Raw genomic sequence first — 19,393 nt, forward strand, 5'->3', positions numbered from 1 at the left:
ATTTTGTTTGATTTTCAATTTTTGAGCGATTATCAAGGTTTAACTATGGCTCAAATGAGACCACCATTTTATTTTTTGCCAGAAAGAAGAAAATATTAGAGTACAAAACTTTCTGGCATCTAAGGATCTCAACAGCGAAGGGGTGGGATTTTGCTGCTTGTCAGGTTAATTGGGAGTATGTACAGTGCAGGTCACACGCGCTAGGAGTTCAGAGCACCATTCCATTAAAATACTTATATGGAGCTTAGTAGACAGTGCGGTGTCTATAAGATTTCATTCTTTTTTGGACCCTGTCTAAGAGTGAGAGACTAGTGGCAAATGCACCAGCCCAGATATGGCAACAATACTCCACGCATCAGCAAATTGTGAATTTGTAAAGATATTAGATATCCTCTGGTGCGAGTAATTTTCTAGCACAGTAGAGGGAGCTCACCTTCTTTGCAGCAATCTTGGCAATGTCTTCAATGCATTTGTTTCAATTCATGTTGCTTGTGTATATTAAGTTGAGAAGTTTGAAGGATGGGCTCTTAAGTAGAATGTTATTAGTAGGACTATGACAACAGAATATTCTTATTGTTTTGACTCTCGAGTATATGTTAGACACAGTTAATCAACCAAGAATCACATCACTCTATATAAGAGCATATGATATCAACAGATACACACTCGAGAGTCAAAATAATGAAAAGAATATGCTGTTGATATAGCCTTATTAGTCATGACAATCGGTGGTTAAGATTGATGTGTTTTTTATAGTTGTTAATATCTATTTATTAATGTGAAGTTTTTTAGCTTTCATTATTTGAAATTTTGGTTTCAAGTATTTCAAGTAGTGAACTTTGCAAATCGATAGCCAGCTAGTCACTTAGTTCTTAACAAATGCCAATATGTAAAATGAACATTAAAACCAAACAGGATGACGAGAAAAAAAACAAAAAACTTCCCTTCTTCAAAACAGCACTCACCTGCACTTTGCATAAGGCTTTAACTTGCATGTTGATGTGCAACATGGATTGTCATTCAACTCCTCCAAGAAGCCAGCATCACATTCTTCAAACAGAGATTTATTTACTTTACCATCACCACAGAAACCAAAAGGTTGTTCCATTACTGAAAATACAAATATCCAAATTTAATATATTTGCAAAAACAAGCAAATGCAAAGACAGAAGATATTTACAGGATCCACCATAATTAACCATATATGGTTCAACTTTATTGATATATATATATATATATATAAATTTATAAAATATATATGGCGATTAAGCTACACTGAATATTCCGCGTTTCATTCACTCTAGGACTCTTCAGGCTTATGCGCGAATTCTGTGGTTTCTTATCGTTTTTATATGCTCCTCTTCTATTGAGATTTTAGTTAGCTAATCAGCTTTCTAGTATCCACCGCGCTTTTCCTATCAGCCAATGGGCATGCATTTATCGGACAAAGGATCTGTTTTAAAACTAGGTTAGTGTTCTTTTTTTTGTTTTTTTTTATTGTTAGTTTATATATAAATATATATATGTGTACATACATATATACATATACATATACATATATATATATATATATATCGTAGATTTTTATTTGATATAAATTTTTATTTCATTTCCATTTTTATTTCATAGATCCAAGTATCCAAGTAGAAATGCTCAGTTTGTTAAACATCATTAAAATAGTATCCTGTCAAAGGAAAGAATGCTCTTTAAGGTGATGTTTGAATTTGGTTGATTAAATAGTTTAGCCATAATAGGTTATTAAAGTCTGACAGCTGTGGTTTAGGAAGCTTTCATTAAAAAGAAATTTTGAACATTTAAATCTGTGAAGCAGAAGTTAAATTTTTTTTTTCATGCAATTATCATAAATAATTGTCCAAAAAGTTCCTGAATAATTCATTAGAATTATGTTTGAATTTTGTTGATTAAATAGTTTTCATTAGAAAGGTACAAAATTTTTATGAAAATCTTTTTCGATTTGTATCAGCAATGAGGCCATAGCAGCAGCTTGTAAAAAAAAAAAACTTAATTTTTTGGATTTGAATTTGTAAAAAATATTTGAAAATTTGAATATTGAAAATGTTCCTAAATGGTTTGTTAAAGCTTTTCTGTTATCAGAATATATACTTAATAATATATATAATCAAATTCAAACTAAGTTTATATGCTATTTTATATTGAAAAAGCAAAAAAAGAAAAAATTGTTTTTCTCAAATTTATTAACAATTTTTGAAAAAAAAAAAAAAAAATCAACACATTTTATGGCAGCTATTTAAAAACTAAATCCTTTTTCTAGTTTACTCTGTATATATATAAGACAATTAGGTAAAAAAAAAAAAAAAAAAAAAAAAAACAATAGCGAGAAAGAGAGAGGAACAAAGAGAAAAAAAATCCAACCAAATATCACTTCATTCACTTTCTCACACTCAAGGCTATTCTCTATTTCTACAAATCTACAAAGAAATCATTCCAAAAATTAAAGCTTTCTATTTTTTAACTAAAAAACTAAAATTTTAAAGAGCTACGAAGACTGGAGTGATACCATTACAACAAGCTAACTTTTGTGTTCCAGAATTTATTTTTCTACATAGTCACCACCATTCTCAATGCATTTTTTCTAGGAATTCAATAATGCATCTTTGCTTCTGATGCACATCTATGACAGGGTTGCTTTCTTAGAGTCTCACACTGTCAATATATGCAACAGAGAGATGAAACTTTCAGATCATGAATGCGTAAGTTCAGTCATAACAATGCAATTTGCAATCGTTTCTGATCCATTCGGGCGGAATAAATAGGAAAAATTTATTTTGGAACGTCTCTTGTATTATCGGATCTACTATCAAGTACTGTTGTCATATTTGGGGTAGTGAATCATTTAAGGATTCTTGATAAGGTTCAGAAGCTTATCTGTAACTGGCCGCCACTATTTCTTCTTCTCACAAATGTGATGCGAGTCTTATATAAGTATTATTATTATGGCAAATGCTCTTCAAAATTGTCAGATTTATTTATTTTTTTATTTTTTACAAAGGAGTCCGCACTTATCAAGGCCGGAGGTCACTCGAGGATAAGGGTTAATGAGTGTACGGTAGTTAATGGAACAATATCGTAGTAATCGTTAGTAGTGGAAAGTTGGTAAATTGGATTACTTAAGGGGACGGCTCATCAAGAATTTGTTTACATTGGACTTGAAGATAACCAAATTGTAGTCAGCTAAGAAAGAAGCTTTGTTCATGGAATCTATGTTTAGGTTTAGGCACACATAAAGAGTGGGGGAAATTACTGATAGTGTTTTTAGCTAGACGACTGTTTCTCATTAATGTTTGGCAAGGGGGGGGGCTATAGATTGGAGCTCAGATGAGCACTTGCCATGAAAATAATGATAAAGCAGAGACAGGCTTGCAACACCTTTTCTGTGAGATAGAGGTTGCAGGGAAGAGAAAAGGGCATCCTCTACGAGGCTATGAAGTCTATTTTGAACTCTGTCAAGCAACATAAGGTCTTTCTAGCAGCTCCTGCCCAGATGTGGTAACAATACTCCATCCTTGGACGTACCTAGATCTTATATAGGTAGAGAATTGCATCAGCAGTGAGAGGATCTATAGAAGGATCCCACCATTTTTCCAGTGACCTTGGGAATGGATTTGATGTATGTGTTCCATTTCAGATCAGGAGTAAAGGTCAAGCCCAGAAGCTTGTTAAAACAAGGAGCCTTCCTAAGTTACTTCCTTTGTTCCAGCACATTTCACTTGTTGGTCTAATACTTTTTATCAATTCATTCTTCATATATTTTAATGTATTTTTCTATTCCAGTACCTTATTACTGAAAACTGCAGGTTGGTGGAACTCTTTCTGCTGACTAATTTTCTTTTACCTATAGCCTTGGTTTTTCGTGACTTAGGTCAATAGGTAATTTCCTGTCATCTTTCATCTTTTTTTTTTTTTTTTTTTTTTTAGCTTCTTACATCACCTATATGTGAGCAGTACAAAAAGCAACAACTTTTTTCTAAACAACTGTTATCCATTTCAGCTCAAATGTCAAAAGTAAAAGAAAGACAGAGAGCATGTAGGTATTGGAAGGAGACAGAAAGTCATTCTTTAATAAAACAAAAGCCATCTAACTCCCACATACCACATGATTCATTTGGAGTATTAAGATTTTCAATTTTCAGAGAACTATCATAAGATGCAAAAGGCAAGGAAAGAAAAGGAGAAAAAAACAGAAAAAGGGACAGAAAGAAATAATATCCAATTAAATAGCAGCAAAATATAAGGAGGTAAGACTCTGGCGATTGATAGAAATTTATTTATTTAAAATAAAACAAAAAGTGGGTTTCAACCATAAGTAGAACACGTTCCTGAACTTAAAAGTAGCATTTTTAGTGTTAAATGTGCAGACCAAATGGATGCATATGAAGAATGTTTACACATTTAACTTTATTTGGAAACCATTTTGAAATCACAAAAAAAAAAATAAAATAAAATAAACACTAATGTAAACAATAAAAAATTAATTTCATTTTTTACCTGAGAAGCAAGTACTTGCTTTTGATATTAGTACAGCGCTAATATATTTTTTGCTGCAGGGCGAAAATTTCTGCAAATTGGAAGAAATTAAAAAAAAGAATTCAATGTCAGTAAATAATCTTATATCACAAAAATCTTATATCATAAAAAGAAAAATAATCCTATATCACAAAAAAATTATATTGCCAAAAATAAATAAAATAAATTTTATATTACCAAAAAAATCTTAAAAAAAGAAAAATATCACTTAAGCCATATAATATCATTTATAGTAAAAAAAAATAAAAAAATAAAGATTTAAAATTATTTCATTTTCAAATGCAGTATAAATTTTATGGCTTTAAATAAGAGTCACCTCACAATGTCCATGCATGGAAATATTTTCACATATAGATTACAATTGTAATTAATTATAAAAACAATCAGACAGTTGTCAAACTTTAATAACCGATGACTAACATTAAAAAAAGACCAAATCAAAATTGCATAACACATCATTCAATAAGTTCCAAGCTTAACATAGATGGCCCCATTAATAAAAAAAAAAAATCATGATTTTGATAAAGTACTATACTTCAAATGTACAAGTATAAAATTTGAGCCCAATTAGATTATTAGCTTACTTACAAATTAGAGTTATTTAAATGAAGCTAATGTTGCAAATTTTCAAAACAACTGAAAAAATTTTGAATTTTGTGTTAATAGAGTATTACTTTCTGATGTGAAAAAATACTGTTCAAGCAAAGTATTGGCTTTATAAGCGTTATTATGACTCCGCTCTGTTGAAAAAAAAAATAAATAAATGTAACAAAAACAAACAACACAAGTATAATGATTTTAAATACGGTCATACAGACAAATGATACTGAACATTCAGGTTGCCTAAATTTAGCAGTTGTCCTGGAAAACATAAAAAATGTGCACAAACTCATTTTGGCCAATTGTACATTGAAGTTGTACATGAATCATTTTTGATGAGAAAACTGTGTTCAAAGTGGGTGCTGCATTTGCTCACAGACGATAAAACAAAACATGCTGACGTTGTTTGCAACAGTTTTAATGCAAGAAAGCAACAGTTTTTGTTTCAATATGTGACAGGTGATAAAACATGGATCCATCACTTCACTCTGGAGTCAAGTTGGCAGTAAGCTGTATGGAGAGCACTAGGAGAAAGTCAGCCAAAGTGACCAAAAACAGAAACATCAGCAGGTAAAGTTTTGGCTTCTGTATTTTGGTATGTGCAAGATATTTTAGTCACCAATTATCTTAATAAAAGAACAACCATCAATAGTAAATAAATTATTGGTGTATTTGAAGGAAGAAATGAAAACCACAAATGAGAAAAAGAAGTATTCTTTCATCAAGACAATTCAATGTGTCAAATATTGCAATGATGGCGAAACTACATAAATTACACTTAAATTGTTTCCAGACCCATTCTATTCATCAGATTTGGTTCCCAGTGACTATTGGCTGTTTGCAGACATCAAAAGATTGCTCCAGGGAAAGAGATTTGGCTATAATGAACAAATGATATTGGAAATTGAAGCATATTTTTAGGTAAAAATCAAATTTATTTATATTGCGGACTATTATCCTCATCTTTTCTTTTTTTTGATGTTGTTTCATGATGTTTCAGCCAACTATTCTTCTAGCCTTCGTCGGGTGGTAACCGTGATGAGATAGGAACTCTGAATCTCCCAACTGCATTCTCAGCAATTACTGCCATCCATAGTTGTTGTCTCACCACGTTTTGGCCAAGTAAGAAATGTGGAAAAAAAAAAAAAAAAAAAAAAGCAAAGATGAGGATAATAGTCCGCGATAAATATAAATAAATTAATAATATTCATCTCAATAATGAATTCCAATTAAAATAATAAAAATCAAATTGTTTTACAAAAAAGGCACTGAATTGTTAAAAGCATTCGAATCAATGTATCACTCTGAAAAGAATTTTGATGGATAAAGTGAAATTTTGCCTAAAAGTTATTGTTTTATTAGTTAAGTCCATGACTTATTGAGTGATGTGTTATAATAAAGTTGGAGAAAAGAATTTTCACAAATATCCTTGTGTGCATATAATTTTTTGTGCTGAAAACCTACCACATGTTCAGATTCAAATCATCTTTGACCAATCAGTATCTCCTATAAAGAAACGGTCAGTGGATTTAACAAACTGAAATTTCCAAAGATGTCTCCAATCACATAAATTATTTACACCCAAATTTATATACACGCACAAACACATATGTACAAGTCTATAAGGTGGGACATATGTAATCAGGCAATTAAAACATTTTTAGTTCAATTGACATTAACCCCCATCGCTCTATTTTTTAGGACTAGAAAGATAATTAACCTTATTTCAGCAATATCTGCACTTTTCAGAGTTAATCGTAAAGGTCAAAATGCCTTTAAAAAATTACACTTAATGCCTGATGTATATTGGCAAAAATGTGAAAACCTAGAGTAGAAGAATACAATCAGTTACATCAATTATTCAATTAAAAATTAGTCCTTATAACAAGTCCACATTTATATATAGTACAAATGAGTACTCTATCCTATAAACTCAAGTAAATCTTTGTAAGATTTGCACAAATATAATATTGTAAAAAGGATGTAGTTTGCTTGAAGCATTGCATATAGTGTGTAAGGAGTTCTGTTTGAAGGCGATGACAATGTGAGGTATGAGACAAGGTAACAAGAATAATGACAATATGAAAAGATTTTAATAATTTCTTTTTACTGTTTATTTATCCCAAACAAGGTCCAGTGCCACTAAGTCATAAAGGGCTACTATGAGGGATCAGATTTGCTGGGATATTATGTAGGGAGTTGAGCAGCAAGATATCTGTTCACATTACACTTGAACTTCTGAATGTCAGTATAGTCAGGGAAACAGGGGTCAGGCAGGGAATTCCAAAGTCTAGCAGTTAAAGGGAAGAAGTTATTTGAGTAGAAAGCTTTGTCATCTAGGGATCTCTACAGTGTAGGGGAGGGATTTTGCTGCTTGTCTGGTTTGTTGAGGGTATTTACGCCAAGGGGAGACTAGTACTTTGAGTTCATCCGAGTACTTACCATTAAAGAATTCGCAAAACAGGCACAGGGATGCTACATTTTGGCAATGGGACAGAGGTTAGAGTTTAGCTGCCAGTGCGGGATCTATTAGGTTTGCGACCTTTTTTTTAACCCTATCTAGGAGTGAGAGAGTAGTTGCAGAGCACCAGTCCAGATGTGACAACAATATTCCATGCATAGGCGAGCAGTGGCTTTGTAGAGACACAGAATACTCTCAAGTATGAGTAAACTTCTAGCACAGTAGAGAGAGCCCACCTTCCTTGGTATTTGTTCCTATTCATGTTGTTTGTGAATGTTAAGCCAAGGAGCTTGAAGGAAGCACTTTCAGGTAGTGTATCATTAGCCATGACAATCAGTAGTTGAGAGGGTTTCTCGTAATTATTAAAGGAAATAAGCTTAGTTTTGGCGGCATTGAACTTTACCATCCAGTTTCGGTCCCATTCCACTACAGACTGGAGGTCTTTCTCTAGAGTCTTAGTCATTTCTTTAGATATATATTCGTTAGGTCTCAAATGGTCTGTTATGCCGGAGCTGGGCATATGGGTATGAGCCCCCACTGCTCTATAAAATGGTTCCATAAGGCGTGTGTCACTTATAACCTCTGACAGACAAATTCACGCCCATGCGTCCACGTCGCGAGACCGGTTAACACCGAATGAGCGGGAATGCAAGCGAGTGTTCAGCGCTATAACTGTTCGTCTGCTCTTAAATCCAGCTGCGTCTGCCAGTAACCGACGGTGCCTGGTGATAGTCTGCGTCTGCAAGGAACTTGCGGCAACCTGTCTTCAAACCCATGGAACGACTGTCGATAATCGGCGGCTCCATGGTCGGACTATCCCTCTGCGTCTGCTGACAATCAGCGGCAAGGATATCCGTTCCTGGGCACACACCCAGTGTACAGTTGCGACTGGCGTCCGCCTGTGGTTACTACCGCCAAGAAACTTGATGAGAAATATGCACAATTATACAACTGCGGACCCTACTACGGCGTACGCGGGAGCCGACGCGCTTGTTCACCCGGTGGAACAAGTGTTAAATTTGCAAGCCGGAATGCTTCGAAGAAGACAGAACTACTTCTTCGCCTGTTGGAACGTCCGAACCCTGAGATCTGAGGCGGCACAAGCCCTAACGGTGCGCTCTCTACACCAATACAAGGTGGACGTCGCATGCTTGTCTGAGGTCAGATTACCGGACAGTGGTCACCAATCCATCTATTACAGTGGGGTAACGGACAACTCAGGTCTGTATGGCGTCGGAATCGCTCTGAGCGACCGCGCACAAAAATCTCTTTTGGACTGGGAACCCATTTCCCCTCGTCTTGCCCGTATTCGGCTAAAAGGAGTTATCCACAACGTCTGTCATCGCAGTCTATGCACCCACGCTAGACTCAGCCGACGCTATAAAGGATACCTTCTACAACGAATTACAAGCTGCCATCAACGGAACCCCCGCCGGCGACATGCTTGTCATAGCAGGTGATTGGAATGGCAGAACTGGCAAGGCGGATGCTCAAACAAGATCTACGCTGGGCCCATTTGGCGTCAGGAATCGCTGTGCCAATGGCAGACGTATCATTAACTTCGCGATGAACAATCACCTCATTGTCTCCAATACGAAGTTTCAGCATCCAATTCATCTGGTGACGTGGTACTCGAATGACGGTGTCACGGCGAACCAGATAGACTATATTTTGATACGCAAACGCTGGGTAAGCAATATGCGTGACTGCCGCGCTTACAGAGGTGCTGAAACAGGAAATACCCATGGATCGGATCATGTCCTTGTTAGAGCCAAGCTCACAATGCGACTGAAGGCCAACAAACACGTTTCCCGTCAAAAACGTCTTGATATCACGAAGCTGAAAGTGGACGACACTGCGACTCAGTTTCGACTGGACCTATGCAACCGATTCAATGGTTTACAACCAGAAGAATCGGTGGAAGATATATGGGAAGCACTCAAAAAGGACGTCACTGAAGCAGCGGCCAACACAGTGGGTTTCACAAAGCGTCGTCAAAAGGACTGGATCTCAAGTCGAACGGTGAAATTGGGTGAGGAGGCTAAACGTGCCAGACTCAACGGAGATGCCAACTATCGTCGCCTTCGCCGAGAAACAAGGCACTCTGCCTGCAACGACCGCAATGTCTACTGGCACAATATCGCAACTGACATGGAACGTGCGGCCTCGGTAGGGGACTCCCGCAAGTTATATCAACTATTGAAGTCCAGCACACAGACGAGGTCATCCGTGAGCGAATCCATCCACAACAGTGGAGGTGAAATCATTACTGAGCTAAACGCACGATTGGATCGGTGGCACGAGCACTTCCGTGAACTCCTGAACCACCAGCCTCCACCTACAATACCAGGTAAAAACACCCTCACCGCTGCAGATCTCTACGATTGCTCGTCGGATACCCTCAGCCATGAAGAAATCAGAGCCGTCATTGCCAAGTTGAAGAATAACAAAGCTCCAGGCGAGGACGGAATCCCGGCTGAGGTCTACAAGACCGGAATCGATGAATTAACCCCTCGCCTACACCAGCTGATTTCTGAGATTTGGAATAGTGGGGAGATTCCCCAAGATTGGAGTGACGCTATCCTTCTTCCCTTTTTTAAGAAGGGTGACAAACGGACATGTAGTAACTACAGAGGCATCAGCCTTATAGATGTCGCTGCCAAAGTCTTCACTATCCTCATTCTGAGACGGTTTCAATACGAAAGGGACAGAAGGACTCGACCTAACCAATGCGGATTCCGACCTGGCCGCGGATGCGTCGACCAAATATTCACGCTGAGGCGAGCCTTGGAACAGCGCTGGTGCTACCAACAGTGTACAATCGTATGCTTTATCGACTTCGCTGCCGCTTTTGACTCGGTCGACCGCGGTACCCTGTGAAGAGTGATGGAAGCAGATGGTATCCCCCCGAAGCTACTCAACTTGATCAAGGCCTACTACCATCGGACTCGCACGCGTGTCCGCTGTTATGGCCAGGACTCCTCTTTCTTCAACGTCAGCAGTGGTGTCCGCCAGGGATGCGCGCTCTCGCCCACCCTTTTCAATTACGCTATTGATTGGATCATGGAGCAGGCGCTGCCTGGATATCCTGGCGTCGTGGTGGGACGTAACTTTCATCTTACCGATTTGGACTACGCGGACGATATTGCGGTTCTCGGGGAGAGCTACAGAGATATACAGACGGTGCTGAACCGAATCCAGGAGAAGGCAGCTGCAATCGGCATGAGAATCAATGCCAGCAAGACGAAGATTCTATCGGCTGGCATCCCCCAAGCAGAAAGGTCCTCCGTCACTCTTAACGGGGAAACCCTCGAGGAGACGGATAGCTTCAAATACCTGGGCTGCACGTTCATTGGTACCGGTCAAGGCATAAATGAGATTGAAGCGCGCATTAATGCCGCACGAGCTGCCTTTTGTCGACTCCAAAGGCGATTATGGTCCCGGCCTGAAATACGTCTGAGGACAAAAATACGAATCTACCAGGCCCTCGTCCACTCAATACTTTTGTATGGATGTGAGACCTGGCCCATACGGAAAGCGGACCTGCGACGCGTAGAAGTTTTCGACCACTACAATCTCCGCGCGCATTCTACATGTCCGTCCCTTGGATTTCGTCGCCAACAAAGAAGTCCGGCGTCGCTGCAATCTCCAGGCAATTACTGACCTACTGCGGGCCCGACGCCTTCGATGGTTCGGCCATGCCTCTCGCTGTGATGCGGGGGTCTTTATCCACGAGGCTATCTCCCCACGTCCTCTACCCAGCTGGAAAAAACGTGTCGGTGGCCAGCTAAGAACATGGCTCGGGACTATCAAAGCCGACGCTGAGCTTATTTCGGGCCCGCTCATCTATGGCCTGTCTTGTTGGAGACGTGACTGGCTATTGCTCACTCGGGATCTTGCCTCCGATCGCCGGGCTTGGGCCGCAGTGGTACGAGATGTGCATCTTCATGAAGCCGACTCAACTCCTCTAGGGTGAATGTCGTTTCAGTACAAGTACAAGTAAGTATATATATTCGTTAGTTTTTCTCTAGAGTCTTTCATCGTGTGTCATCAGCAAATATACCCATCTCAGAGACAATTTTATCAGGGAGGTTGTTTATGAATATTAGGAATAATAATACTGAAGATTGACCCCTGTGGCACAATTTTAAATTACAAAGTATTTATTTACCAACATAATGTGTTGAACCAGAATGGTATTCTCTAAAGTTTTAGGGTATACTTCATGTTCAAAAAGAAGAAAAAATATATATACAACCTCTTAATGAAGGCGTGTTTATATTGGGAGTAGGATCACAGAGTAGATTTACAGGATTCTTAAATTATTTTTGAAATGTGGGTTGGCATTTATGTTTGTTATTATTTATTGTGCACAGGTGCATACACATATTCTTCTCTTGTTTTTGTAAGCCATATCTAAGGGAAGACACTCGCTGTGACAAATGTCTAAGTTAAGTAGAGTTATTTCCCTTGGGAGACAAATTTTTTTTATATCTGATTTTTGTCAATTATTATTTTTATTTTATTACTTACTAGTGTATTTACAAAAGACTTTTAGCAATACATTAAAGAATTTGAGTAGTAAGAGGTTAATACCTGTTTGTATTCTGAATCTACAGCACTCATGAGTATTTTGATTAAAAAAAAAACGGCCTCACAGACTTTATTGCAGCTGGGCACACAACTGTTGAATATTACTGGTTATATTAGCCAGTAGATATATTAGTTAAATATATTTTTGTACAGCTTGAAGTCATAAACAGGTTGTATCATAGAGAGGAGAGACAAAATTAAACAGGTGACCTTTAAGGAAATGAGCTCTGCCATAGGAATAGAGATTATGACAAATCGATGTTATGTCAAACTAGTGATTAGGAAAGGAACGGTTGCTGTTGGATCGAAGTATGAAAGCTGACAAAATTTATGTTAAAATATGCTTACCAATTTTGGTAAAAATTAAAACATGGGCTTATGTAAATACGTATTTTATTCTGCCTCTCTAACTAACAGACGATTATAACCAAATAAATCTTCCTCTTTAAGAATGTGTTTGATTAATTAATGCAACTGATGTTATGTGCCTGGTTAAGGTTTTATTGTAGTTGATATGCCGACCTCTGAGGGAGCAGTATCTGCACACACTGAAATGCAAGCTATAACAAGATATGACTTTGAATTAGCAACTGTTAAAGAATAGTGAAAAATTAAAAGGGCAATAGGTTGGCATGTAACACAGTCACTAGAACTATGTGTTCTGTGATGAAAAGATAAAGGTTTCACAGGTGAAAAAAAAAAAAAAAAAAAAAAAAAAATGAAAATATTCAACATTATGTGAAACTTTACAATAGTAAGCTTCTAATAAAATCCATTGATAGAAAAACTGTAAACAAAATATTGAGTGGAGATAGAAAAAAGAAAAATAATGAGACTAATGCACACCTGGTTGTTGGTTTCATACCCACTGACGGCATATGGATACATGATGTACTTGCCGTTGTCAAAAGATGATGGAGCACATCTTCCCTCACCAGGATCATGCTCACTACCCCAATTGTGTCCTGATAAATAAAAAAAAAGAAAAAATATATAATCTTGCGTTTGGAGGTTATTTTACTGGTTTTGAATTGAAACATGATGATGCTAGCTCTACTTAGGAGCAAGATAGTCGTTTCAAAATCGACTCACATTGTATCTGATGTTTGGAAGGACGGCAGGGATTTTCTCTGGTTGTCACCTTTTATCCAAGTTATTTATGTTTTTGACTTTGTTTTTCTCATCTTTCTTTTTTTTATCTTTCTTTTGGAATAGTGTGTTTTTTTTTTATTTATATGTTTATTATTTGAAGAGAAGTCTGTTAAACTAAAGACTTTTTCTGAACAGGTTGTGAAATGTGTGTAAGACGGAATAGAAAAATATAACCATTTGATGAACTCTATATATCTATAAAAGTGAAAATGTCTGTCTGTCTGTCTATGTACATTTCCCTACCAAATAACTGTCAATTTTTGGCCTCCACACTCAAGATTTGACATAAGGAGTATTGAGATTTGGGAAAATCTTTTTAATCGGTTTTCGGCCATAAATTTGGCTGTCAAAGTTCAATGATTTGACCTTTGAAAACTCTGCCAAACTCCTCCGCCAATTTTGGGCCTTGAAAATTTTTACTTGGACATGGATCAAACTTTTTAATTTGATTTGAACCCAAAAATATAAATGTTAAGGGGTCAAAATTGGGGTTAAAGATAAAAAAAAAAACTTTACTTCTGCGGTCTCTACTAAATTACTCAGCCAATTTCTAGTCTAAACATTTGAAATTTTATATAAAGGGTATTCAGAGATAGGGCAAGCTTTTTAATCGGTTTGGGTCGAAAATTTGACTTGCCACGGGGTCAAAGTTCAAAAGAGTTGACGTTTGTGGTGTCTAGCAAACTATTCAAAAGTGATTTCAAAAGTAAAATAAAAAAAATGTCACTTGGGTGTCATCAGCTAGAATTGAAACCAAAGCATTTAGCACTCCAACATTATTTGTTACTATCTGAATTAACCACAGATGGATATCAAAACTTAAAAAATTAACCGCCTTTCACGTATAAATGTATACTTGCGCATAGATAGAAGTAACATGTTTAGTCGACTTACACCTTCCAAGTTTGACCAATTAGCAGTTATTTTTACCAACTAAAAACCAAATCGAATTTGTTTCACATGTCCAAATACACTACATATCAAGTTTCATATCTGTACACCAAAAATTCACAGAGTAGTTTGATAGAGACCGTTCCCAACACAGACAAACAAGGTCACTTATATATATATATATATGTATACTAGAAGATGTACCAGACATTAAATGTAATGTAAAATTCCTTAAAAAAATGAAGTAAATAAAAAACAGAAAAAAACTGAAACATGTGCATGCGAGTATTATGTTATTTTTTCTAAACAGTTCACTTCTTGTAAGTAAAAAAAAAATACTTGAGTTGAGATCGAAACCTAAAGACAGTGAGTCAAGTACGGTAATCATTACACCAGCTTTACATGACTTTTGAATAGTGTTTTCAAACCAACTCATACTTAACATAAGGAAGCTGTCATATTTCATGATCACACATACATAGTGATGAAACAGATGAACATGAAAAAAGATAAAAATCCAATGGCCACCAATGCACCAATTTTTCAATCTTGTCCCCTTAGCAGCCTTTTTTTTTATGAAAACGGATTAAAAAGTTTTGTCTGAATACTCTATATACCAAATTTCAAGTCTGTAGATCCAAAATTTATCGAGAATTGTTCTCAAAAACACACAGTCTCACTTTTAGATATGATTTTATATATTAGAAGTAATGTTATTTTTTCTCTTCAAATAGGTTATGCTTTGAGTTCCATCCAGAATTTACAGACGCTTATCAACTACAAAAGAATCTTAAGGAGAGGTGCGAGTGAACTGTGTCCAGGCAAACAGTGAAAATCCCAGATGTCAAAGGAACAATAAGTCGGTCCCAGAAAAGGTGACCTAGATTGCATCCAGGCAAGCAGGAAAAGAACAATGTGTAGGTTCCAGGAAAGGTGACCTAAGCTATATCCAGGCAAACAAAAATAATGGAAATTCTGGCATTTGGAGCGACCTGTATCCATAACGTCAATTTGGTCATGGGTCACACCAAAAAACAGCAAAAGTGAATAAACAAGCTGGCGAGAAAATAGTTTAACAGGTTGAAGTGATACCAATAAAAAGAGGAGAGCGAAACAAAGCAACAGTCAGACGGACAGAAGCGCAACACAGATTGACACAGTTTGTGACCCACACTCTGCCACTACCCCCACCGCTGTCATTTTGTTAAAGTGTATATAGTAAAATAAACAAAGTCTTTATTATAAACAAAGTGTCTCATATTCATTCATAGATGAAATAACTGTCCATTTTATATAGCTAGGTCACCAGCCAGACATATGTAACATACGTATAATTTGGTGCCATTACTACTTTTATTCTACATGAATAAATAAAAAAACAAAACAAAACAAAAAAAACATGAACGATACCGTGAAACACACCAAAAGAGTTCTTTGAAAAAAAAAAAAAAACAACTTATTTCCAACGGACACAAAAAAAAAACAAAAAGTGTGGGAAAAAATACAAATCAAAGACTTTCATTTTGAAGAAAAAAAAAAAAAGAAAAAAAAAAGAATGAAGAAAAAAAATAGAGGTAAGTCGAATCCGAATTCTTTCTTTGCTTGTTTCTGCTCTAAGGTTTTATATATATAAACAAAAAACACTTCAAGCTTTTGTTAAAAAAAAAAAAACAAAGAAATTTGTGATTGTTTGACAAAATTAATCGAAAAGAAGGAAAAATTTTTTTTTTTTCTTTTAAAATTGTACTTTTGTTTTCTCATCTTACGTTATTTTTATTTTTGTTTTTGGTTGTTGTTAAAGAGTTGAAAAAACATGGAACAGCAAATTTTTTCGAATTTCGTACAAGTCTTAACCATGGAGCTTAGGAACGCGGTGGGGGCTATCTCAAAAACTTTACGAGGTGAGTCCCTTCTAAAGAATATAAAAACTTTAGAAAATAGAAGGAATGGTGGATATAGGGTGTGGTTGCAGGATATAGAAAAATATTTAGAATAGTCGGTGCTGCAGATGAAGAAAAATGCCAGGCAGCACTATTGACCACTAGGGGCCTGGTTGGACTCTTCAGAAATGGATTAATGCCAAATAATGAAGGTTTAATTTGGTTAGAATTGAAAAGGGCCTTAGAAGACTATTATGGGATAGTCGCAAAACCCAACAAGGACATAGTAGAATTAGCTAATGTAAGACAGGGTAGAGAAGAAACTATTCAAGACTATATGCAGAGAATAGTGTGATTAGCAGAAGGAGCATATAGTGCGGTAGATGCAGGTAATGCATTAGTTAAAAAACAAGTTCTAGGATTTTTTATAGAAGGCCTCGGTGATAAAGATGTAAAAATGGCTGTAATGAAGGATGAACCTTTAGATCTCCACGCAGCTTATGAGAAAGCCTTAGCAGAAGTGAAAAATTCAGCTTATCACAAGCCATGAATACGAAGATAAACCCATGGAAGTTTGTCATGCGGGACAGCAGGTTAGAGTCGAAGCCGTAGGTCCAGCAAAATTCCCAAAACAAGATAGATGGAAAAGAGGGAATCGATTAGAGAATAGGGGTCCAGTATATAAAACTAGAGAAAAGGAAAAAAACTAGGCAGGTTATAAGGTGTTTCCATTGTAGTAAGGTGGGCCACATGTGGAAAGATTGTAGATATTGCAGTCAGGGAAATAGAGGCGCACCGTTCGTACAATGCCTGACGGATGGAACGAAGGCATACCGATGCATGTAATCGGTAACATGGGCGCTGCAAATTCCGTTTCTATTAGAATAGATAGATATAGACTCAGGGCTTTAGTAGATACAGGCGCAGAGGTTTCTGTTGTGAAAAGTAGCATTTTTAAAACACTTATACAGGTACCTGAGCTACATAGTAAATCAATTAATTTAAGGACAGCTAATGGGTCCGCATTAATTGTGGAAGGTATCGCCCGATTAAGGATAAGGATAGAAAGTCAATTCATCCACCATAATTTCTTTGTTGCGAAAAACCTCAATAGGAATATAATACTAGGCTGAGATTGGCTTAGGTAAAATGGGGTGAGGATGTACTTCGACTAAGGGGCGATAACACTAGGCAATGAATGCATAGTGTTAGAAGATGCTACAATCTCAGCAATAGTAAGGAAAAAAAATAACATTAAAACCCCAGCACCTACATATGTGCACGCCTCGTGCGAGTATTAAAAACAGCCAAGGACTGGAGTACGAGGTAGAGGAAATAGATAGAGGATTTCTTAGTGATCTTAGTGGCATTTCAGTAGCAAATACCGTAGTAAAAATTAAAGGGTCAAAACTTTTTCCCGCTTTTAATTATGAACAACATCAATCAGACAGTTACCTTAAGAAGTGGTTGTAAAATAGCTAGGTGTAGAGCAGCTGGCAAAATAATGGAGATTACCATGCCAAAGAAACCTAATAAAATCTCTGAAGAACTTGAAAGGGATAAAAGTGCCCGAGGAATTCAAGTTAGAGATCAATAAGGTGCTAAAGCGAAATAAGGACTTGTTCGTTACGGAAGGTAAAAACTTGGGCAGTACCGATACGGTAGAGATGCGTATTGATACTGGAACGCATAAACCCATACGGAAATGCCCGTGCCTGACACCGCTTAAGCAAAGAAAAGGAGTCAGCAATAGGGGAAATGATGCAGGCTGGAGTAATCGAAAGATCAAACAGTCCGTGGAGTTTTCTGATAGTCTTAGTAATGATGAAAGATGGAACTGAAAGGTTCTGTGTAGATTTTAGAGCATTAAATAAAATAACAAAGAAGTATGCCCGAGCGTTACCAGTTATTGATGATATTTTAGCCTTGCTTGGGTCGGCAAAGTACTTCTCAAAGTTAGATTTAAAGTCAGGATACTGGCAGGTTAAATTAAATGCGAACGATAAGGAAAAAACTGAGTTCACCTGCAACAAGGGGTTGTTCCATTTTAACGTAATGCCGTTTGGACTTGTGAACGCCCCTGGAGTCTTCCAGGAATTGATGTCCGTAGTTTTACAAGGACAGGGAGAATTCACTGTACCATATTTGAATGATATTCTAATATTCTCCAATACAGAGGAAGACCATATAAAACACATAGATAAGGTCTTTGGTAGTTTGCGCAAGCACAATTTTAGGTTAAAAGCAACGAAGTGTGAATTTTTTAGTAAAGAAATACAATATCTGGGGTTCAAAGTTAGTGAGAGGGTTATACAGCCAGACATGGATAAAGTCAAGTCTGTAAAAATGATTTCGACTCCAACTACTGTAAAGCAAGTAAGAGCTTTCATTGGTATGACATCATACTATCGGCGATTTATAAAAAATTTCCGATATCGTAGAGCCGTTAGTCCGATTAACGAGGAAGTATGCACGATTTTATTGGGACAATGCATGTCAGTCTGCCTTTGATAGCCTAAAAACGAAGCTTGCAGATATGGTAACACTAGCTTATCCCAATCCAGACTACTGACTGTATACAGATGCATCTGATCATTCGATTGGGGCATGTCTGTCACAAATGGTCTATGACGCAAGGGAGGGTAAAGAGGTAGAAAAACCTATTTACTTTTTATCCCATAAGTTGAGTGACACTCAAACCAGATGGTCAATGATAGAGAAAGAGGCATACTCGATACACTGTGCCTTGAATAAATTAAATCGCTATTTGCATAGTGCAACGTTCACCATCTATACAGATCATAGACGATTAAAATATTTACTAAACTCACCGATACAAAATAGGAAAATACAGACATGAGCTTTAAGTAGGGTCAGCTATAATTGCACCATACGGTACCTGAAGGAGAAAGAAAACGTCTGTGCGAATCTCTTGTCACGCGCTGTGGATTCGAGGCAGGATAATCATGATCCCCCAGTAGAAATAGACAGTAGGAATTATACATTGAGTGCAATAAACTCAAATCATTTTGAGCCAAAAGAGTTTGCATCACATAAGGATGCTGAAGACTCATTGGTAGCACACAAGCTTCCTATATTATCAGGTTTAGATGTATGTAAGAAACAGGGAGCAGATAGGGAGATTGTAGATTTAAAGATGCGAATGAAAGGCGGTAAAGCGTCCAAGATGGAACAGAAGAAGTACATAGTAATGAACGATATAGTTTATTACTTGTAGCAACCCGACAAC

General features: G+C 36.8%; 1 protein-coding gene across 1 annotated transcript in view; it reads right to left on the reverse strand.

Annotated features, from left to right (window-relative positions):
* Positions 1–19,393, reverse strand: part of LOC145292270 (ADAM 17-like protease) — a 142,833-nt gene that overhangs the window by 48,309 nt on the left and 75,131 nt on the right. The window contains exons 13-15 of the mRNA XM_080138593.1: positions 13,067–13,185; positions 4,528–4,597; positions 966–1,110 (exon numbers count right to left, since the gene is read on the reverse strand). Coding sequence (XP_079994719.1) covers positions 966–1,110; positions 4,528–4,597; positions 13,067–13,185 — 334 coding nt within the window. The remainder of the gene's footprint in view (positions 1–965; positions 1,111–4,527; positions 4,598–13,066; positions 13,186–19,393) is intronic.

Source organism: Euprymna scolopes, chromosome 13 (genome assembly GCF_053919585.1).
Source record: "Euprymna scolopes isolate OS-2025 chromosome 13, ASM5391958v1, whole genome shotgun sequence".
Classification (NCBI taxonomy): Eukaryota; Metazoa; Mollusca; class Cephalopoda; order Sepiida; family Sepiolidae; genus Euprymna; species Euprymna scolopes.